We start from the raw sequence: 23,831 nt of genomic DNA, 5'->3' as shown, positions 1-23,831 counted from the left end.
TGACCATCAGCGCTCACCTATATTACGCAACGGTGAGCAGAGAGATTGAACAACAATCTGTAAGACCTCTTCCTCGAGGGGTTTTCTCTACCAAAGGACGTTTTCCTTGAGTCCTGCGGGGGCGGTTTAAGGATTTCATGGCTCTGTGTATAAAGAAAGTAGAGGAAAGTCAAACATGAAAGTATCTCAGAGTGAGGATGGATCCTTAGGGCTACTCTGACTCTTCTCTCGTTTCTGAATATCCAGGCAAGTCAAGTTTATTTGTATAGCACATTTCATACATCAGGGGCAATTCAAAGTGCTTTACATATAGCATCAAGAAATACAGGAAAAGGAGAATAGTAAGAAAATTAAAATGACAAGAATTGATACATGTATATAGAAAATAACAATATAATAAGACAATGAATAAAAATATATAGATAAAAGTGTTATTACTGCGACTGTATTCAACCACTGCCCTTCCCGATATGGGGTGTGAGATTTCAGGTACTGCGTCTGTGTTCAGCCACTATATTTTGATAGATTTGATGCATCTCCTTCTTCATGGAGCTCAATGCAGGGCATAGTCAGTATCTGGGGTGGCCAGACTGGGAGGGGGGGGGGGGGGTCAAAGTTCAAGTCCAGACTTAGGTCCCCGGAGTAAAGGGGGTTCTGGTGAGGGGAGGAGGGGGGGGTTCCGGGGCGGGAGACGAGACTGGGAGCCACAGGAAGAGCTGAACAAGAGGAGCCTTGTTTGGGACCCCAGACGTCTCAGCCAAGACCCTCAGGAGTACCCCTCCATTCCTCTCTCTCTCTCTCTCTCTCCCTTTCTTTCCACCAGCCAAGACCCTGAGGAGTACCCCTCTCTTTCTCTCTCTCTCTCCACCAGCCAAGACCCTCGGGACTACCCCCCTCCCCCCCTCTCTCTCTCGCTCCCCCCCTCTCTTTCTCTCTTTCCCTCCTGCTCTCTCGCTCCCTCCTGCTCTCTCTCTCTCCACCGGATGCAGGAAGAGCAGGAGTGTTTTTGGCATCATGAGCTTAACCTACGAACTGAACCGCAGCAGCGCACACACACAGTCATAAACATGCGCCCAGCTGTTCTCTGTAACGCTCTCCCATCCATCAGGACGCGAACACTGGCAACACCTCGGCCCTAAAGGCCAGCCCTGTCTGCAGTACCCAAAGGGGTATTTATGACCAGCGACCAGAAATCCGAAACCCAACTCTCTCTCACTCTCTCTCTCTCTCTCTCGCTGGGCTTTCACAGGACGGCATGAACAGCACGGCTTTCTCTGACCTCTGACCTCACGGCTTTCTCTGACCTCCTTACATAGGTCCCTCTGGCCTCTCTCTCTCTCGCCCGCTCTCTCTGTGTCGTATGTACATACCGTACCGAGTTCCCACACTCTGGCACCGGCGACCCATTTACGTAGGTTATGCAATGTCAGCAAGAGGCCATACGCCAGAGAGGGAGTTGTTAACATTGTCCCTCATGAGAAGCCGTCCATCAATGGGTACATACAGAGGCTTCGGGAAGTATTTAAGTTTCAAGTTTATTTTCTTAAGTTATGTGTAGTTATGTTAGTGGGGCAGTCCCACTCATGTTTTTCGTTTTATTGGACAGATGAAGTGAAGACAGACAGGAAAGTAAGGAGAAGAAGGGAGAGAGGGCATGTCACCAGGGCATAGGCCGGATTTGAACCCATGCCGACATGGGCATATGTGTACACTGTAGACTGCGGTGCTATAGACAACTGGACCACCCCAGTCCACTTCAAGTATATTGTTGCGTCCCATAACACGTGTAACAGAGGAACATTCTTAGGCTTCGGTTCCTGACATAGGGCATAATAATTCAAGCATAATTCAAGATAAAAATTCTTAGGCTTTGGTTCCTGACATTGCATTGCAGCACAAGACATAGGGCATAATAATTCATTTGATAAAAATAAAAAAAAAGTATTCAAAGTATTCAGACACCTTCACGTTTCTCCACATTTTGTTTTGTTACAGACTCAATTTAAAATGGATTGAACATAGTACGCATTCTCTGGCATCAATCTACACGCAGTACCCAATAATGACAAAGCGGAGGCGTTTCTCCAAAAGCACATAAATATTCAGAGCTGCTGCGTTGACACTCTCAAAGGATGTCGTTAACATGTCCCTCGAGGGGACCCGTCGATTGGTTCATATACCATGGAAGGTGTTTACTGGGGCTTTGGCTGTGACTAACTTTGTGATATATGACAATGGACTGTCAAACCCTGCTGAAAATAATAATGGGCTTCTACAATTCCTGTACATTTCGACGACGTCAAGGTTTGACGTTTGTTGCCACGCCAACATATTGTGTAACCTAGGGCACATGCTGTACATTCTCAGACGTATGTTTACATTGCATAAATCAGACATAAATCACAGACGTGTACTGTACACTGAACCTTACTGGATGACCTGACAGAGTTTACCTGTCTGAGAACGCGAGTATACGCTTCCTCACAATACAGTCAAGACGCACAGACTTTACAACCTTTACTTATTAGACATTTGCAATAAAATAAAATAAACAATTCTGCTTTAACCTTCAAGTTTCCAAGGTTCATTGGCTTTATTGGGATGGGGGCAGTAGAGATCGACAGGAAGGACATATTCAAAGCTGCCCTTAAAACCCACCTATTCACCATTGCATTCAACCTGTAGTAGCTGTTTCACTGTTTCTTGTTTTGTGTGTTTGTCTCTCTGGCTCTGTTCTGTTTGTCCCATTCCCTTGTAAAGCGACCTTGGGTTTGTGAAAGGCGCTATATAAAAAGTTATTATTATTATTATTAAGTATGAGTGAGAGAGAGAGAGAGGAGGGATGACGTGCAGGATATGTCAAGGGACTGAATCGAACCGGGAACCCCGCGGTTATGTGGTACTATGCGCATTAGACTGCTACATCACTAAGCGCCCCAGACCTTTGCAAGATCCCAGCTAAGATCAGGATCGAGGATTTAGTCACCACAGGGCCAGAAGGGCACAGAGAAAGCCCAGGAGATGATGGCAGAACTGCCCCTCCAGGTCATTACAGAGGAGGCCATCAGATGAGGTAATACAAGAGGCTAAAGGGCAGGGATTCTAGAACTAGAACATTCTACAACATTCTAGAACATCTCCTCAACCCTCAGATACAAACTGTCAGTGTACAGTGTAAGGTCCAGATAGATACCCTACATCCATAATGTAAGTTTTTAGCTAAAAGGATCATACAGACCATTGGACAGAGACATCTAATGACTTCACTGACACTAGCAGCTGTGTGAACGCAGGCCCTGTTATATTGTCGCTGGCCTGTTTGACCCAGACGGGTTGCCGTACTTCCATTTTGACACGTTAAGGCCTGATGTCCTGAGCAGCCGAGGCTGCTGTTATACAGCTGCACTGCACCTCCAGTGGCCCCTCTTCCCTGGTGGTGGTGTGTGGGCTTGGAGGAGGTGATGATGGATTTGTCTGTTTTCTGTCTCTGTCTCTGTCTCTCTCTCTCTCTCTCTCTCTCGTTATGTAAACTTATGGTGACCATTGCTTTCCGAAACCACTGTCCCACTATAGCCACTGGAGATGCTCCTGCATGCATCCTGCATGCTGCTGTAGATTATATAAACACGCATCACTGGCATCTTTTTTCCCACGTATGATTCAACCCGTGACACAGACATGGCCTGGCACCATGGCAACACTCACCGCCTTGTGAGCATCACAGGATAGGACATGTGTTATTGGTCTGATTGAGATATTATTGAGTGTAGGCTGACTGAGTCCTACACTCATGAGACTGGCTGTGTATTGGAATTTAACCTGACACAAACATCAAGGAAAAAATGATGTCACAATGGCAACAACAATACAACGTCACCATATCATTGCAATGCAGAGCTACTGCCTATGGAACACACAGACTCCCCCATGCAGCCAGGTGTACGTGCACAGGATGAACAATTCAGTACGCTATGCTTGTGTGAAGGTGTGTGTGTGTCTGTCTGTGTGTGTGTGTGTGTGAGAGAGAGAGAGAGAGTGTATTTGTGTGTGTGTGTATTTACAGTATGGTATGTATCTATTTGTGTCAGTCTGTGCAGGTATGTGTGAGTGTGAGAATATGTGTATGCCTAGAGTGTGTGTGTGTGTGTGTGTGTGTTTTAGTATGTATGAGTGTGTGTGTGCATGTGTGTTAGTATGTGAGTGTGTGCATGTGTTAGCATGTGTGTGTGTGTGCATGTGTATGTTAGCATGTGTGTTAGCGTGTGTGTATGTGTGTGTTAGCATGTGTGTGTGTGTGTGTGTGTTAGTGTGTGTGTGTGTTAGCGTACGTGTGTGTGTGTGTGTTAGCGTGTATGTTAGCGCGCGTGTGTGTGTGTGTGACCGTTTGGTGGAGGCAGGGCGCCTGGGGGCTGTTAGCAGAGGGCCGGTGCTTAATGAGGTTGGTGCTGCAGAGGGCAGATGCAGCCGCAGAGGGCCGGGCGCTTGGCTGCAGCACAGTCACGCCCTTGTGTCGCCCGCCCGCACGGGGCCTGTCGCATCAGATGCGCTCCGCTGCTGACCCACTGAGGCGGAAGCTGGAACAGTGTGTACCAAAACAACAACAATGCAGTCCCCGGCCAAACAGGCAGTCACACAGACCATACCACACTGTACATAGCTACCGTAACTGTACATAGCTACCGTAACTGTACATAGCTACCGTAACTGTACATAGCTACCTTAACTGTACATAGCTACCTTAACTGTAGATAGCTACCGTAACTGTACATAGCTACCTTAACTGTAGATAGCCACCGTAACTGTACATAGCTTACTGCTCTCCTCTCCGCTAACTACCGTACTTGCCATACTGTAGCTATCACTCCACTATCATGTTTTATATCACTATTTTCTTTGCACCATCATGTTTTATAGCGCTATTTGCACTTCTGGGTAGATGCTAAACTGCATTTTGTTGTCTGGTACTCTGCAATACATTATATTACAATATTAACAGTAGTCATACCATACAGTATTAGCAGTAGTCTTTGTTCATCAATGCCATGGGAGTAACTGAATTGTGCCACGACCTTCGACCCCTCAGTGACCTTTCTGTCAGGAAGTCCCCCCTCATTTCACATCAATGTCATCCAGCTGTTAATTTACTTCTTAATTTCCCCTCAGGGATCAATAAAGTACCTATCAATCAATCAATCTATCTATCTATCTATCTAGCTCTCAATCTTCATCACAACAGTACAACATTAAAACAGGCACTGTATCATATTATACTGTCTAAGCCCACTGTCAATAGGTGATATACTCGCTCTTAAGAGAAAACTATTTGAATAAAATAGATGTTTATCTCAGTTTATCTCAGTCTGAATAGCCTAGATAAATACGGGTTGAATAGAATAATACTATAAATGGTTAGCATAGTTAGTCTACATCAGGGAGATACAGGGATGGGGTTAGAATCATACAATGGAACAGTCCTTGACACGCTATTATGATGAAACAGATGATGAAGATGTCAGTCTAAAATGCTGAGTTAGAAGCTTGATTTCCCTTCTCACGACGATTTGGTTGACAATACTGCCCCCTGCTGCCCAATATCAGCAGCTGCCACTGTGCTTCATGTCCATTATAGCTATGACATCTTACACACATGAATACATTATTCCATCTGTCAGAGCAGGGGAACTGTGCTGTGATGTTGATGCATTGTAATTCACATGTGTACAATGAATGTATAAGATCTGCTGTATAAGATGACATAAGCTTTGCTAGCTAGCTATCAGTTTCAGTGGCGTTGACACTGAAGTACTGTACAGTCGCCTACTGTTAAGATTTACTTAAGAAAGTCTTCCTTTCTCTAGCACTGTTACTTCTGATGGCACTTGTTCTTATCGAAGATTTTACTTATGATGACTGTTGTATCATAAACATTTAAGTTATTATTATTATTATTATTATTATTATCATAGTTGATTCACTTACTTAGACAAATGTACGTATTGTAAGTCGCTTTGGATAATAAGTGTCTCCTTCTAAATGACTTAGATGTTGTTGGTTATATATGATTATGTTAAGAACATAAATCACCAAACTTGTTCTCAGGGTTGGTTGACAAGCACGTTATGGATTGGGGAGAACCCAAATAGAGGTAGTGGGCCTATAGAAACAATGTTGGCAGACAGGCTGTCTCAGTTGCTGCAGACAGTGTTGAATGAGGAGGTTCCTGGCTGTCACAGAAAAACATTAAAATACTGTAAATCATAAGAAGGATACAACAGTCAAAACCTGTCGTTGCAAAACAGTCATTAGCAAATACTTTCTCCTCATGCGCCCTAGGCTGTGCAGTCATGGCCAAACATCCAGTATCTCGAAATATTAGAATATTACATAAGACCAGTAAAAAAATAAATAAGGAATTATAAATTATAATGCAGAAATGTCGACCTTCTGAAAAGTATGTTCATTTATGCTCTCAATTCTTGGTCGGGGCTCCTTTTACACAAATTACTGCATCAATGTGGCGTGGCATGGAGGCAATCAGCCTGTGGCACTGCTGAGGTGAAAGGGGAGCCCTGGATTTTAGATTTTCATGAGCTGTAAGCCTTAATCATCAGCATTAAAACAAAAAAAGGCTATTTATATTTCACTTTGTGTAATGAATCTAGAATATATGAAAGTTTCACTTTTTGAATTAAATTACGGAAAGTAATTATCTTTTTCACGATATTCAAATTATTTGAGATGCACCTGCACACTCACTGAACACTTCATTAGGAACACCTCTATACCTTTTCATTAATTGTCTCATCAAGTGGTGTAATGGTGTGGAGAATGTTTTCTTGGCACACTTTGAGCTTGTTAATACCAATCAATCATCGCTTGAATGCCACAGCCTATTTGAGTATTGACTGCTGACTATCTGCATCCCTTCATGGCCACAATATACCCATCTTCTTATAGCTACTTCCAGCATGATAATGCTCCATGACACAAAGCAATGAACCAGACCAAACTTCATGAACCAGAGTTCAGAAAGTTCAGTGTTTTTCAGTGACCTTCCCAGTCACCAGATCTGTATCCGATAGAAGACCAACCTGCAGGAAACGCGTGTTCGTGAGTGTACATAAACTTATGTTCTCCCATGACAATATTGCTGATAAAGAAACACTGATATCCTCCACACAATCAAGTCAGGTGCTCTGAAGGGCACCTGTGTTTTCCAGAATACAATGAGAAATGCTAGAAAAGATCACTCAAAAGTAACCTAGATGAATGAATGAATGAATGAATGAACCTAGATCCTTTTGACGCAAAAAATTGGGCCAATATCCAATCTCACTTTTCGAAGCAAAATTCTGGAAAAGGTTGTGTACCAACAGTTTCATGAATTCCTAGTCTCAAATGATAGCTATGACCCATTCCAGTCAGGCTTCCGCTCATACCACAGCACAGAAACTGCATTGGTCAAGGTAACAAATGACCTTAGAATTAATGCGGACTCCAAAAAACTCTCAATCCTTGTACTTTTAGACCCGAGTGCAGCTTTTGATACGGTTGACCATAACATACTTATTGAGAGACTTGAAAACTGGGTCGGCCTCTCTGGTCCAGTCTTAAACTGGTTTAGTCTATAAATCACTCCACTTCCATGCACCCAAATACATCATGGACATGCTTGTAAGATACATACCAGGTAGACCCCTGAGGTCCAGTGGCACTGAACTTCTGATGGTACCAGAAGCCAGGACCAAGAGATATGGAGGGACAGCCTCCATATGCTCCTAGACTGTGGAACACCCTACCTGAGAGCCTGAGATTGTCCAAAACTCTGGAAATATTTAAGCAAGACCTCAAAACCTACTTATTCAATCTCGCCTTTTGAAACTAGGGAGAAAGTTGGCAAATTTGGGGATTATAGAACTAGGATTACTGTGCTGTTACATCATCTTTACTTTCCTATTTAAAAAAAGCCCTGCTCATGTTATTAATTATGTGAGGGGTTTGGACCGGCTAGTTTTCAGGTTGTTTGTATTTGTATTTTCCTTTAATGTGCTTTCTGTTGTTGCCAAATTCGATTACTTGCTGATGTCTTCTGATAATTATATTATGTATGTATCTGACTGTTGCATCTATATATTGCGGTTGGGTTGTAGTGGTGGGTTGTGGAGTGATGACGGGCTGTGTGTGTGAGTGTGTGTGTAGGTGCTTTGTATTGTTATTTGTTATGTGTTACTATTATGTTTGTATCGTCATGTGAGGACCCCCTCGAAAATGAGAAGATTCTTCTCAAGGGGCTTACCTTAAATAAACAATCTCAATCAATAAATGCGCTTGAGATCTTCTGTTGACAGGAAAAAGGACCTGGGTGCTGATGGGGCACTGATAGCTGTCAGCGGCACCTGGACCAGTACCAGGACCGGCACCAGGCTGTGTTGTTGTTATTGTTGTTGTGTTGTTGCATCATAATTGCGCTTGAGATCTTCTGTTGACAGGAAAGATCGTACCTGGGTGCTAAAGTACCAGGCTGTACCAGCGCCAGGACCTGTACCAGGATCTGTGCCCTGTGCTGGACAAAGCAGTTCCGACGATGTGGAAATGATTTTAAATGATTTGTGGACAGTGTGTACGCTGATAAGATGCAGGGAATTTTTCCTGGATACACGGTGTACAGGTTTTTCGCCGTTGCTTGCTTGCTATGCGCTGGTGGTCCTCGGGCCTCTTCTCAGGGGCCCCCGGCAAACTGGTAGTAGTCGCTTTATGAGTAGAGGGCTGCAAGGGAATTTTCCTGGATGCACAGCGTACAGGTTTTTTACCCTTGCCTGCTTGTGTGTTCTCACATCATCATGTGAAGCGCATTGAATCACATCTTGTGAGAAATGCGCTATACAAATAAAACCTGATTTGATTTGATGCGTCAGTAACAGGTGCATTATGGGATGTGTCAGTAACAGGTGCATTATGGGATGTGTCAGTAACAGGTGCATTGTGGGATGTGTCATTAACAGGTGCATTAGAATGTGTCAGTAACAGGTGCATTATGGGATGTGTCAGTAACAGGTGCATTGTGGGATGTGTCAGTAACCGGTGCATTAGAATGTGTCAGTAACAGGTGCATTATGGGATGTGTCAGTAACAGGTGCATTATGGGATGTGTCAGTAACAGGTGCATTATGGGATGTGTCAGTAACAGGTGCATTATGGGATGTGTCAGTAACAGGTGCATTATGGGATGTGTCAGTAACAGGTGCATTAGAATGCGTCAGTAACAGGTGCATTATGGGATTATACTTTATTAGTCAGACACAGAACATTCTACTAGTTGTATTGTCCAATCCAGCTCAGAGCTTGCATGGACATAATGATGTTTTTTTTGTCAATATCAGAGACTGAACAGGCATGATATATCATCACCTATAATTTGCAGATACCATGACAGGTATGTGTTGACAGGGTCAAATAGTACCATGTCATAATTTAACCTTATGCAATCTTATACACAAGTCCTTGCTCTGCCCTCTTACACTCTTATTAGTGTGTTTAACATTACACTGGATAACAGTACTGTACAGTACAGGTGCATTGTGGGATGTGTACTGTACTGTACTGTACAGTACAGTACGGTACTTGAATGATACAGTATCATAGGGTACAACAAACTGTGCCATGTTTAACAAACACTTGACACAAGATCACATGAAATGCAAGAGATTACCCCCATGGTATAAAAGATGGTTCTCTTCTGTGCCAATGCACTCGAATGGTGTATTCCACCCAGGTAAGTCAACCCATCTTTTGGCGGTATCTTTCTATCAACAGCTTGTCATAAAGTGATGCCTTTCATTCAAATGAGTCAGTACTTAGAAAGTTCAAAACTTGTTAAAGATACACAGAAGGTAGGGGAAAGGTGATGGGCGGGGGATATATGAAATATGTGTTTGTGAAAATGTGACACGTTCTAATGCTTTGGTCCTCATATCGGGATCCGATGTAATGATCAGACTTTTCTTTCAAAAAACGTGAATACATTTCCGCGTTGTTGAAAATCAATGACACACTCGCTAGTCAACTAACACAGCTTGTTTTGTGAGCCTGCTAACAATGTAAAGTAGTGTTATAGTTAACATACAGGTAACTGACCACTGACAGGATGCCTCTCAGGTAGCGGTGGGGATTACTCACCAAATCCATTGCGCTGCAATATTTTGGCTTGACAGTGGGGATTACCAAATCCATTACCAAATCCATTGCGTTGCAATATTTTGGCTTGACAGTGGGGATTACCAAATCCATTGCGCTGCAATATTTTGGCTTGACTAGCGAGTTTGTGTTGTGATTCTCAACGTTGAAGCGTAGTTCTGTTTCAAATTGATTGGTTGCCGATATGAGGACCAAAGGATGTGTCAACGTGTCACATATGGGATATGTGTTTGTGAAAATGTCAGGAGAACCACATTGACATGTAAAGGCTTTGGAGTGTCCTATTATCCGACAGCGGCTTGTTTTATACGCTGCTAAACTCTTTTGTTCCCTGTTCTCGCAGAAATATTGGGTATTTTTCACCATATACGTATCACCATGGGCCAGCACTTTCTCCCCGCACTCAGCCTCTACCTTCTGGGGTGCCTAAGCTTTGCCACCTCCCTAAAACCAACGGAGCCGCCTCTGTTCGAAGGTCATCCCTTTGTGGTTATCTGGAACTCGCCACTCAAAGTATGCAAGGAGCTGAAGATCCCATTGGACACCTCAGCCTTCCAGGCTGTGACCACCTCTGATAACGTAGTTGACCAGGTCCTCACGCTGTTCTACCCCGCCCGCCTAGGCCTGTACCCCTACGTTAACCCCTCCACCCATGAAGAGTATAACGGTGGAATACCCCAAAAGGGTGACCTGAAAGCCAACCTGGCGTTGTCCAGCAAGCACATCGATTACTACATACCCTCCGCCTCAACCCCGGGGCTGGCCGTCATCGACTGGGAATCCTGGCGTCCTCTATGGGCCAGAAATTGGGATTCGAAGGATATCTACCGCAAACTGTCCGTCTCCTATGCTCAACAGCAGGACCCCTCGTTGTCACCATCGCAAATAAACGCGAAGGCCGAGCAGGAGTTTCAGACCGCCGGTCGAAACTACTTTACGGAGACCTTGGCGCTGGGTATCAAACAGCGGCCTAAGCAGCTGTGGGGTTACTACCTGTTCCCTGACTGCTATAACTACGGCTACTCAAAGCCGGGTGTTTACACTGGAAAGTGCCCAGAGCAGGCCATGAGCCGTAACGATGAGCTGCTTTGGCTGTGGGAGGCCAGTACGGCCCTCTACCCTTCCGTCTATCTATCCCAATCCTTGAGAAACACCCGCAGTGCCACACTATACGTTCGAAATCGTGTCCAGGAAGCAATGAGGGTTGCAGCTCTGCCCAAACGCCCGTCCACTGTGCCGATTTATGTGTACTCGCGCATACTCTACCGTCTGAATAACAATCTACTCCTCAGCCAGGTGAGGATATGAAAGAGATTTATATTTTTTTTTATCAAGTGCTAGGCCTATATGTTATCAATAGATAAGTGACACTCTGATAAAAAGGGCTGCATGTCGGCAATCCTCCAAAACATTTTTTCCTTTTCATATTACGAAAGTCGAAATGTTGAATAGCCCACTCGATAAAACAAACAACAGTTTTAGGATCACTAAATATACTTATCATTTATAAATATCATTCATCTGCTGTAGGATACTGGTAAGTGATACGTCATGGCTTGTAAACAAACGTTTGTTTTAGCACAAAAGCAAGGACTGTGATCATATAATGATGTGTAGTTATGTGTTTTTAGCATGTTGATGTTCTATCAGCATGTTGTAATGTGATAAAACATGCAGTTAGATATTTGTAGCGATGTTCCCTTTCAGCACTGGCTATTAACAGTTTTATCCTGTAAAACTCTCCACCTATCTTATACAATATCTGTCTGTTTGGTCTTTCACAGGAGGATCTGATCAGTAGTATTGGAGAGATTGCAGCACTGGGGGGGTCGGGGACAATTCTCTGGGGAGACTATGAAGACAAGGTAACCTCACTTTATCTAGTTATCTATTTTATAGTTATCCAAGCAAGAGGGGAGCACAACCCATTTCATCCTGCAGTTATTGGGGTTCCAAAGTCTTATCGTGGTAGTAGATGAGGTTAAAAGATGGTTTGGTTGATGGTGGTTGTTATGCTTAAAAAATTAAAGAGGTGATGTATCATTAGAAACCAAAATGGCCCCCATAGAAGCCCATGTTAGTTCATGCAACTTAAAAGGTCAAGTTGTTGCAAACAGTAGGGCTAAAATTCAAGTTGCCCAGACCAAGTCTCATACTTGTGACTTCTGACTTGTTACCGTCTCATCAAATACCCCATGTCCAAAAAGCTAGCAGTTCGACAGTGCTGGTGGGGGTATTTGAACTTGAGGAGTGAGTTTTACCATCTCAACTTGGTTATACTCACCCCTCTAAACACACAACACACAGTAAGCCACAACTAGCTGAGCCCAGCTGCATGTCCGGATCACAGGCACCAATGAGACAGATGTCAAGTTGTGCTTTTGTGTATTTATAAGTACATGTGTACTTACCACCTCTCTCTGTCTCTCTCAGACAACCTGTGAAGCATTATCCACATACCTGACGACCGTCTTCAACCCATACATCGCCAACGTGACCGCTGCCGCCAAACTCTGCAGTGACGTCCTATGTCTGGGTAACGGCCGCTGTGTCAGGCAGAACTACGACTCGAATACCTACCTACACCTGAACCCCGACAACTACCACATCACGAAGTCGGAAGGGAAGTACGTGGCGGTCGGACAGGCCTCCGACGACGACCTCGACTACTTCGTGGAGAACTTCACCTGCCAGTGCTACACTGGCAAGAGCTGCCCACCCCAACTGCCACTTAGCATCAGTCAAATGTAGCCTGAAGCCGGCTACTTTCATCTAATAAAACCCAGTTCAGATCCAGGATTCGCAACGCAAAGCAACTCGAGTTGCAGCGGTCCAAATTACCATGCAAGTTGCAAGCGATTTGACCTGTCAAGTCTCAGCAGAACGTCCACATTCTTTGGAATGTCTGCCGAGTTTTTCTCTCTGCAGCGTTCTAAAACTGACCCGTTGCGTTGCGAATCCTATACCTGAACTGGGCTTTAGAGCAGTAGACATATACAGTGCTTATGTTATGGTCATACGGCGTGCATATGATTCCAGCCGTATTGACAAATCTGATCAGAGTCAATAAGTACGATCACATGTCAACATGTTTCTATTAATTAATGAATTAAATTCCTGCACTTATTATGCACTTGGTTATTATTATTATTACTACGTAAACCACAATGAATACACTGTGTCCAATCACTTAAGAAACAACATATGTTTGTCAAAATAACATTATTATGATTGCTAACTGGCTAGCCATCTACAAGCTATCTAGCTTCAGTTCTCGACTAGACTTCCAACTAGACTTCCAATATGAATACCCCTCCCTCCCCCCTGCTATATAAAATCATCAGACCTGTTTCCTTCTCTTGTGGACTGCATCACTAGCTATTAGCAATGTGTCTAATTTAAATCTAATAATAAAAGATTGAATTCTCTCATTTATAGTGACAACGAGTGACAAGATAAAGTAGCATAGTAGATGAAACAAAGTAAAACATAATCACAACCACAGGATAGAATCAAGAATAAAAACAAGGATAAGAGGATACAAACTAAGAATAAAAGATAAAAAGGATCAGCTAAAACAATTACAAAAGTGCAATGATTATAGCTCAAAGCCTTGAACTGTGCAAAGTTTGGAAGTACATCAATCTTTAAAGTGTGTTGCAGATCATTCCAAGAGCTAGGAGCACTAAAGCAGAAGGCAGTCTTTCCAAGGGTAGAATGTACTCGAGGGCCAGTAAGCATACGTAAGTCATTTGCACGTGTAGGATAAGGACCGAAGTTCAAATCTAACATTCTTGCGATGTAGGGAGGTTGCTTACCAATTAAAGTAAAAAAAAAATAACAATGTGGGGAGCATGCTGCGTTCTGGCCTGAAGAGGGCGCTGCAGGGCTGTGCTGGGGTGTAGAGGGTGACTTGATTGGCATCGACCCTCTACACTCCACCACAGCCCTGCAGCTCCCTCTGCTGGCCAAAGCGCAGCACAGCCCCACAGACAAAAAGGTTGACTCTAATAGTGAGGGAATCTGGCTTTATTTAACCACTGTACTACCATCCTGGGGACCAGGTAATGTAGCGCTCTACATACTGTATACTATACTACTGTAACAGTTCATCATTTTTGGTACTCATTATGTAGCTACAGGTGTTGTAAATTAGTGTTTCACCACAAACATTAAAAGCAATAGGCCTACATCTAACGCATTCCTTGTTTCAGATATTGTAATAAAAGAGACGATGATTTTTATTCATCACAACAAATAATATTAGTGTATTTGTAGGTTTATAACACCACTTTTGTTCCGCTCGCAATCCAAGAGCCTGTCGTAGCTCGCCGTGATCGTATAGTGGTTAGTACTCTGCGTTGTGGCCGCAGCAACCCCGGTTCGAATCCGGGTCACGGCATTGTGGTCACAATGTCACGGCAGACGGGCTCACTTTTGGCTAAATTGCGATTCACACAGCAGTTCACGGCATTGTCAACGTTACGGACAACATTACTGTTAAATATACTGTTGCATTGAATGACATTGAATATCTCGGATTATTTTTTAGAGGCCTGATTCAAATAGACCAGACTGCACTACACATGACTCACCATCAGAGGGGGCTGGTATACAACGAATGAGGATGAAGTTAACCAGCCAGTCCCATGCAGTAAATTGGGCCATCACCAGTTATACCAGCATAATTTCAATGGTCAATTTGGCATTTGTGGATTCATTGCCTAGTATGTTCTGCTTGTGAGTATGTCAATGTTTGAATCTAGACAAATAAAAATAGCATTGCCTATAATATTAGGCTATAGGACAGCACAATGTTTAATTCGTAAATACCTGCCTGGGATGCCTGGGATACCGGGGATACCGAAATTGCCAATTTGTCACATTTGGTCTGCGTTCGGAGTTCAACGTCATACTGGGTTCAACGTCATAAAAAGGGACCAAGTAATTGTGATTGGACAAGAGGCGTTCCATGAGTTCCACAGCGAATATACGAACCGCAGCCTTTGCTCACGGTGAACAAACCAACCTGTGGCGGATAAAAATGGATATGCAATTTCCTGGGCTTCGTCTCCTGTAGTTGGTCTGCGGGCGCGTCACTCAGCCTCCGCTGACCCGCCCAGAAGCGTCTGAGAGGCAGCAGAGATGAGTGTGGAGGTATGGTGATGCTGGACCTGGTACTGTCACAGTCCAACGGAACCTCATGCACAACCGCTTTTCGCATTTGACTTGATAAGACAGACAACCCCCCTGGTGGTCCGGTAAACCGGCAAGCTGAGATCTAATCTATTGGGGGGGGGGAAAAACAAAAAAACGATGCCCAGCCACCGGTCCAGGTTGCCATCATCATTGCTGCAGCAATCCAGGTGTTGTTGGACCAAAGAATAAGGACGGACGTCGATGTAACCCGATGTGACATTCACTTCTTATGTAGTGTGCATGTTTTGTTTTTTTTAATCGTGGTCCCATACGAAGACGAACGGGGAAACATGCTGAGCCGGTTGATGAGCGGCAGCATCAGGAACCTGGAGCGAGAATACAGCTGTACAGTCCGACTCCTGGATGACTCGGAATACACCTGCACCATCCAGGTCAGTCTGGAGGAGATCACTATGTATTTATGTTATATGAACACCGCAAGACATGACAGGTGCATCGGTGTAGACACAGGAACACAGCAGGTTGTGTCTGCATTGCGTATTAACGATGTAGTAATTGTTGCTCACCTGTTTTATGCCGTAATAATTACTATTACAGTACGAGATGCATGCAGTATTTCAGATGGGGCTTTTAAATGACCACAAAGCCCTTTCTCTCTCTCTGTGTGTGTGTGTGTGTGTGTGTGTGTGTGTGTGTGTGTGTGTGTGTGTGTGTGTGTGTGTGTGTGTGTGTGTGTGCGTGCGTGTGTGTGTCTCCTCCCCTGGATGCTAGGTTCCCTCTGATGAATATTAACATGCAGAATATTCTCACATGTTATAGTAGGCTTGACAACATGTAAAGAGCATCACAATGCACTTATTTCTGGGGTTTGACAACAAAGAAGTGAAGGATCTGAGGAGGAATTCAGTAGTAGAATTTAACACCTGTAACAGCATCATGTAAAGGAATATAACTATCATGTACAAATGACGCTTTGAGACCATGGTGTTATAAAAATAATGAAGTTGAAAACACACAGTACAAGAAATGTGCATACAGTGATACAGTATTATATATATATGCCATTTAGCTGTCACTTTTATCCAAAGCAATTAACATTGCAGTGAGTGCATATATTTTTTCAGTAAATATGGTCCCAGCGGGAATCAGACCCACAACCTAAGCATTGTTAGCACAACACTCTACCAACTGAGGACCACTGAGGACCACAGAGGACCACAGAGTGCGAGGGATATTATTACACTGACTGATTGAACAGATTGCATATTAGTGCCAGCTCTTTATGGCAATTTAGAGTGAGAGAGCTGCTCTCCTTTCCTTTCCTAGCTCACTGACCTTGGAGATGTGGCCCAGAATGAGAGGGTCCTCCTGGGGTAGAGTAGGGGGCCCACGGTCCTCCTTAGCCTCCATTCAGCCGGCTCCTGGTAGCACCCCAGCCGGAGGAGCGACAGGGGGACCTCAGGTTACACCCTCTCTGGGATTACACCATCAATCAGTCTATCAGTCAATCAGTCGCTCGTCAGCAAACACAGACACTGCATTAGCAAACACTATCTCGGCGAAACCTGAGAAATGTCAGCAGCCTTTCGCGTCGACGTTTCACGTTTGTTATAGGTGTAACAGGTGTCGAGTTGCTGCCAACAGTATTTTCTTCCTTGCGTTCCAAGCTCACTCGAGTCTCGAACCTAGGTCTTCTTTATTGCTGGCCCTCTTGTTATGGTGCCGGTGGGGGTGTTTGAACTTGTGAGGAGTGAGTTTATTATCTGTACCATTGACATGTTCTCACTGCAAATACGTACTGGAGAATCTAGATGTTCAGAGTATACTTAACTCTCTGGTGCCTCCTGCACTGAGAGAGAGACAGAGAGAGAGAGAGAGAGAGAGAGAGAGAGAGAGAAGGATGACGAGAGAGAGAGAGAGAGAGAGAGAGAGAGAGAGAGAGAAAGAAGGCTGACGACCATCTCCTGCCCACCTGAGAGAGAGAGAGAGGGAGGGAGAGATAGAGGGATGACAAGAACATTCAGAGGCTCCTCACATCTCCAGGGCAAATTAGAATCACTCTCACCTGCAAAACCACATGAAGGAAGGAGGGATAGTAGAAAATATAGAGAAAGTGATTGAGTGTGTGCTGGAGAGATTGAAAGAGAGAGATTCTTAGTGAATTTGGGCTTTCTCAGTCGACCTTTCTGCTGAGTGCTGAGAGAGATAGAGAGAGAGAGAGAGAGAGAGAGAGAGAGAGATGGTTTTGGAGAGAGAGAGAGAGAGAGAGAGAGATGGTTTTGGAGAGAGAGAGAGAGAGAAAGAGAGAGAGAGAGAAAGAGAGATGGTTTTGAAGAGAGAAAGAGAGATTCTTAGTGAATTTGGGCTTTATCAGTCGACCTTTCAGCTGTGGGCCGTGTACTGCTTCTAGACTCACTTAGCGTTGCTCGCTGGTTCTCTTCCTGAGTGCATTTCATCCTGTAGACCTGCAGCCCTCTGCTGTCGCTGTGCGATCTGGACCGGGGGGGGGGGGGGGGCGGATCTCAAACCCCTTTACGATACTGAGGACAGAGATGCAGTGTCTCTCCCTCATGTCAGCCTGACCTGAAAGTATGGCATTCATACGGCACGAAAGGATGAGAGAACTTTTGAGAGATTTTGAGATTTTGAGAGAACCGTTTTGGCAAGATGAGCTCTTAGGTCTTATGATTCTGTCTGAATGTTGATGGTTAGGTCTAGATGCTTTACAGAGGGGGGGGGGGGGTTGTGATGTTGACGACCCTGATCTACCCAGACTTGTTGCGTATGCTAGCATGCAATATTGAAAACAGTTTTTTTTCCAGCTCTGATCTGATTGGTTTGGATTTGTCGCGAGACTCATTTCAAACGGGTTTCCACCCGCAGTACAGTAGCTTCCTTCTGCAGTGGATTTCCCCAGGCTTTCCTAACTAGGAAACAAGGTTAGAACCACAACCAAACAAGGTTATATTTGCCGAACATGACTGCATTTTATTTTACACCTTAGATCTAGAATATCGATTTTAAATGTAGTAGTACGGTATATCTCTCGTGGTCAGAATGGTATTGATCCCCAGAAGGCAGTCCTCATTGGTATGAGCGATCTCACTCACACAGGCTTCAGTCAAGATGCACTCTGTGGTCCACTAACGCAATAAGGCCCGTCTCCTGGAAGCCAAATGCAGTACTTGGATGCACTTCCAATTTGTCTTGTAAATGCATTATTGAAATGGACTCCTGTCTTCTCCTTAGTGGGCTGCTCTCTCTCCACTCAGGCCTGTATTGTTGACTGGTTACTGCAGCTTACACTGGAGTGTGTTTGTTAAGTAGTTAGTCTCTTTCGTAGCGGAAAGGAAAACCTGCGTTCAGAATCAGATACACAAGCCTAATTATGTATTGATGTGTTTTGAGTAGGGACAGATGCGATAGCATATAACATATTGATATATTGACGTCTTAACCAGACAGATGCATCGGACCGCAACACGTTAGCTTGTGCTGATTTTCCATCCTTAAATAGACAGACGTTTTTCAAGAAAATGCATGTGTAGTCTTCATATCATGCTGCTTTTCCCCTCTCAGGTGTACTAGTACTATGTAGTTCTGTTGAGGTTAACAACAGTTTCCTTCATCTCTGTTATTTATATGTGTATCTCTGTTAGGCCTATAGGTCTATATGGTCTGTTTATTTCTGCACATACAACATAGACCTCAAGTTAATTTCATTGCTTCGCCTGGGTCCTACTCAGACCCTCCCCAGGCAAAACAACCTCAACTAGAGGCAGTACCCCCTGAAACCCCCTGGAGGAAATCTCCCACCTCGAGTCAAGTATTTATGTCAGAGTAAGAGGGATCCAAACAGGGGCGGCGCTAGGGGGTGGCTACTGGGGCTCAAGCCCCGGATGTTTTCTGAAAAGCCCCGAATGTTTTACTTTAAAAAAAAAAAAAAAAAAAAAAAAAAAAAACTCTCGTGAGTAACGTGCAGTACCGGAGTCCAACAGAGAGGCAGCAGCTGCGCGACATTAGCCTGCATACTGCGTAGCCTGCCCTGCCCTGAAGAAGAAGTGATCTCAATCAGTGCCTGACTTGCAAAAGTGTAAGGAATCAAGGATGGATATCCGAAAGTTGTTTTCAACAAAACAAACGCCAAGAACTGTTGCAGCAGCCGTATCAGCAGCTGACAACAATGACATCACCAGCAGTGATGACATAGATGATGTTTCAGGTTTGTGAATCTTATTAGAAAGGTGACTGACTCACTGACACTACTTTTCCGGTTTGCTAATGCTAGCTGGCTATCATAACATAACGTTATGTTATAATGAAAATGAAACATAGCAAGGTACTGTTACGGTACATGGTAAGAAATCAAACAAAGGATAATACTCTGGTTGACTGAGTAACAAGTGAAAAAGAATGATGTAACGTTAATGTTACAGCTAGTAAACATGGAGTAACCACATTAAGTATGCCCTTATGGTAGTATGTATGTATACAGAACATGACTCAAATCTATCCTAAGATGTAACGCTAACTAACTAAGTTTGTTTAATGTCCCAGGGGGGATTTGATTTCACAGTACTATACACAGGCCAACAATACATGTAATATATCGTCATATAACACAGGACAAGACTCTAAATACAATATAAGTGGTGAGCACAGAGTCTGCCCTGATATACTGTAACATAACTAGCCTCAGCCCATCAATTATGTAATTCTATACAAATATAAATGATGGTGACTGACAGGGGGAGCTACGTGTGCTGACCTCCCTCTGTGCCCAGAACCACCACAATTAGTTTGCTTCATTAAAGGGTGTGAATGTATATGTGTTCTCCAGTGCCTTTTGTCCGCTTTAAGGTGGTGGTAAGTTGAAGGTAAGTCGAAGGTTATATTCTCCCTCTGGGCTAAGCCCCGGATCTCCGACGATCCTAAATCCGCCCCTGGATCCAAAGGGTGCGTTTTGCCCATAATAATCCCTGGACTGGGATTGCTGGCCCCTTAAGTAGATTTATTTCCGACCACTCAGGCTTAATATAGAATTAAAAGTAGGATGTGCTTTAGACCGCCCTCCCTCCCCCCTCCCTCCCTTCCGCCCGCCCGCCCGCCCGCCTGCCTTATCGGTCTCTCCAGATACACGCCAGGCGGCTGAAATCCGCGGGAGACATGTGTCTCTGATTCGAAGGCACCCAGGAAGAGAACACGTAATGTTAATCCGTAATGTGGGGGGGGGGGGGGAAATATTCAGATAAACCCCACCTAAAGCTTTGGTGCGCCTGCAGATTAGGCTCGCGGGGTCGTATCCAGAATTCAAATGATGCCATCTTTGCTTTCAGTTTGTTCCGTGTGACTTTCGACTTTTTCGTCTCTACAGAAACATATTCTGATTCTGAATTATAATTTTTTAAATGCAGATTGTGGTCAGGCTCGTCTAATGAGTGACTGCCGAAGGTTACTTTTGGTCTTTTGATACTATTGCGACTGACGATTAAACGTTGCATTTCCCTCAGCTCCCCTTTGCTAAGCTGCTTCTGAACTTCGCTGCTCTGTCCTCCAAGCCCCACTGCTCTACCGCAGCCAAAACACTGTCGGCCCGCATTCATGGCAGTTTACCAAAAAAACAAAACAAATATCCCTGGTCTGGTGCCAATGTTGGCCAGGCCAAGCACGTATGAAACCTGAAACCCTCATGTTGCTGCTAGGCTAGCACATGAAGGAGTGGACCTCTAACCACCCTGGGATCACTGATTTGAATAAGCATCAGCTCACATGAACGCGTGTTACCTTTTTACATGTAAGCAGGATGTCAGCCTAGCCAGAGCCTGACCTAACCATGCGTGATGCCGGTCGGGTTATAGACAGAAACATGAGCCCCTAGCAACGCCATCTGACTGGCTTTACCTTCGTCAGCGATGATGATGAGGATGAGGATGAAGAGGAGGAGGATGATGATGAGGATGATGATGAAGAGGAGGAGGATGATTATTATGATGATGATGATTATGAGGATGATGGTGATGAAGATGATGATGATGATGATGATGATGATGACAGAGGCCCACCGCTGTTGATTCTGTCTGTTCAGGGTTCAGGCCTCCTCACTGTTGCTCTGGTGCAGATGAATAATGAAAATGTGTGCCAACAGTGAATATTTAATGGGGCGCTACCTCGGAGTGCTACGCTAGCAGCACACATGTTGCTGGTGGTGTTTACCCTGGCGGTGTGGTGCAGCAGCACGAGGACAAGCTGTTCACTCGCTTCGCCACTTGTTTCCACTGTGGAGGGTTGAGCCGTGTGCTAAGTGCCTCTGCTGTAGAACATAGAACTGTTCTGTAGTGTTCTATTATAGAATATAGAACTGTTCTGTAGTGTTCTATTATATAATATATAACTGTTCTGTAGTGTTCTATTATAGGATATAGAACTGTTCTGTAGTGTTCTATAGGATATAGAACTGTTCTGTAGTGTTCTATTATAGAATATAGAACTGTTCTGTAGTGTTCTATAGAACATTGAACTATTCTGTAGTGTTCTATTATAGAATATAGAACTGTTCTGTAGTGTTCTATAGGATATAGAACTGTTCTGTAGTGTTCTATTATAGAATATAGAACTGTTCTGTAGTGTTCTATTATAGAATATAGAACTGTTCTGTAGTGTTCTATAGGATATAGAACTGTTCTGTAGTGTTCTATAGAACATTGAACTGTTCTGTAGTGTTCTATCTCCATGGTCTCTACTCTGATGTCACTGGAACAGCTCTGCAGCAGAGTCTGCAGGATCACCAGCAGTAGGAGGGTTAGGGTTGGCAGAGTCTGCAGGATCACCAGCAGCAGGGTTAGCAGAGTCTTCTTCCTGCTGTCTTCTCTCGGCCACAAGTCAAGGATGCCTCCATGATGCCTCCAAGAGTCCAGTCCCTGTTCAAAGAAATAAACGAATTAAAACACGAATAACAGATGTTCATTCAATGGGTTTTAATTACCTGTGATGAATAATTTCCCGCACGAAAGATTCATTCAACAAAAACAAATATAGCCCGCTTAAGATTGTTGTTGTGAAATTGAATTCCTTGTTGGCGTTATGTAACCTCCCACTCTTCTCTTCTCCCACCGGTATATGTTTCCTCCCGTAGTTCCATGTGTTTTCTCGTTGCCACTTCGGGATTCGTTAAAGGGGATTTCACTCCGCTACTGTGCAACCTTTGAAATGAAATGTCAGAGGAAGGTGCTTTTGACCCCCAAAAATGCCACTTCTGTATGCCTGTCACAGTGGGGGTCTCCCCCAGAGTGTGCCATCTTGTAACACGATTCATGTTCAACATGACCTGTGACTGAGGTTGTAGAAAGAGGGATGACAGGCTGGGTTGGTTGGCCTGGGTTAGTTGGTTGTGCTGGGTTGGTTGGTTGGTCTGGGTTGGTTGTGCTGGGTTGGTTGGCCTGGGTTGGTTGGCCTGGGTTGGTTGGCCTGGGTTGGTTGGCCTGGGTTGGTTGGTCTAGGTTGGTTGGCCTGGGTTGGTTGGCCTGGGTTGGTTGGCCTGGGTTGGTTGGCCTGGGTTGGTTGGCCTGGGTTGGTTGGTCTGGGTTGGTTGGCCTGGGTTGGTTGGTTGTGCTGGGTTGGTTGGTTGTGCTGGGTTGGTTGTGCTGGGTTGGTTGGCCTGGGTTGGTTGGTTGGCCTGGGTTGGTTGGCCTGGGTTGGTTGGCCTGGGTTGGTTGGTTGGTCTGGGTTGGTTGGTCTGGGTTGGTTGGTTGGCCTGGGTTGGTTGGCCTGGGTTGGTTGGCCTGGGTTGGTTGGTCTGGGTTGGTTGGCCTGGGTTGGTTGGCCTGGGTTGGTTGTGCTGGGTTGGTTGGCCTGGTTGGTTGGTCTGGGTTGGTTGGCCTGGGTTGGTTGGCCTGGGTTGGTTGGTTGTGCTGGGTTGGTTGGTCTGGGTTGGTTGGGCTGGGTTGGTTGGTTGTGCTGGGTTGGTTGGCCTGGGTTGGTTGGCCTGGGTTGGTTGGGCTGGGTTGGTTGTGCTGGGTTGGTTGGCCTGGGTTGGTTGGTTGGGCTGGGTTGGTTGTGCTGGGTTGGTTGGGCTGGGTTGGTTGGTTGGTCTGGGTTGGTTGGTCTGGGTTGGTTGGCCTGGGTTGGTTGGGCTGGGTTGGTTGTGCTGGGTTGGTTGGCCTGGGTTGGTTGGTTGGGCTGGGTTGGTTGTGCTGGGTTGGTTGGGCTGGGTTGGTTGTGCTGGGTTGGTTGGTCTGGGTTGGTTGGTCTGGGTTGGTTGGTTGGTTGGTCTGGGTTGGTTGGCCTGGGTTGGTTGGCCTGGGTTGGTTGGCCTGGGTTGGTTGGTCTGGGTTGGTTGGCCTGGGTTGGTTGGTCTGGGTTGGTTGGTCTGGGTTGGTTGGTTGGCCTGGGTTGGTTGGTTGGCCTGGGTTGGCTGGCCTGGGTTGGTTGGTCTGGGTTGGTTGGCCTGGGTTGGTTGTGCTGGGTTGGTTGGTCTGGGT

General features: G+C 44.9%; 2 protein-coding genes across 3 annotated transcripts in view; both read left to right on the top strand.

The window, feature by feature from the left end:
- Positions 1-10,572: 10,572 nt before the first annotated feature.
- On the top strand, positions 10,573-12,945 carry LOC308165616 (hyaluronidase PH-20-like; the record flags this gene model as incomplete). The annotated part of the gene is made up of 3 exons (XM_080539765.1): positions 10,573-11,490; positions 11,979-12,059; positions 12,628-12,945. 3 exons carry the CDS (start codon positions 10,573-10,575, stop codon positions 12,943-12,945), a joined length of 1,317 nt encoding a protein of 438 aa, XP_080395891.1.
- A 2,738-nt stretch (positions 12,946-15,683) lies between these two features.
- LOC308165107 (FERM domain-containing protein 5-like) overlaps positions 15,684-23,831 on the top strand; it is a gene marked incomplete at both ends in the record, with an annotated part of 97,899 nt that continues 89,751 nt past the window's right edge. For both annotated transcript variants that reach the window (XM_080539210.1, XM_080539209.1), the window contains one exon: positions 15,684-15,785. In XM_080539210.1, coding sequence (XP_080395336.1) covers positions 15,684-15,785 — 102 coding nt within the window. The remainder of the gene's footprint in view (positions 15,786-23,831) is intronic.

The sequence above is a fragment of the Nansenia antarctica genome (genome assembly GCF_963989245.1).
Source record: "Nansenia antarctica genome assembly, chromosome: 9".
NCBI classification, from domain to species: domain Eukaryota; kingdom Metazoa; phylum Chordata; class Actinopteri; order Argentiniformes; family Microstomatidae; genus Nansenia; species Nansenia antarctica.
Note: the sequence above shows the minus strand (reverse complement) of the source record. Positions and strands in the feature narration are given on the sequence as shown.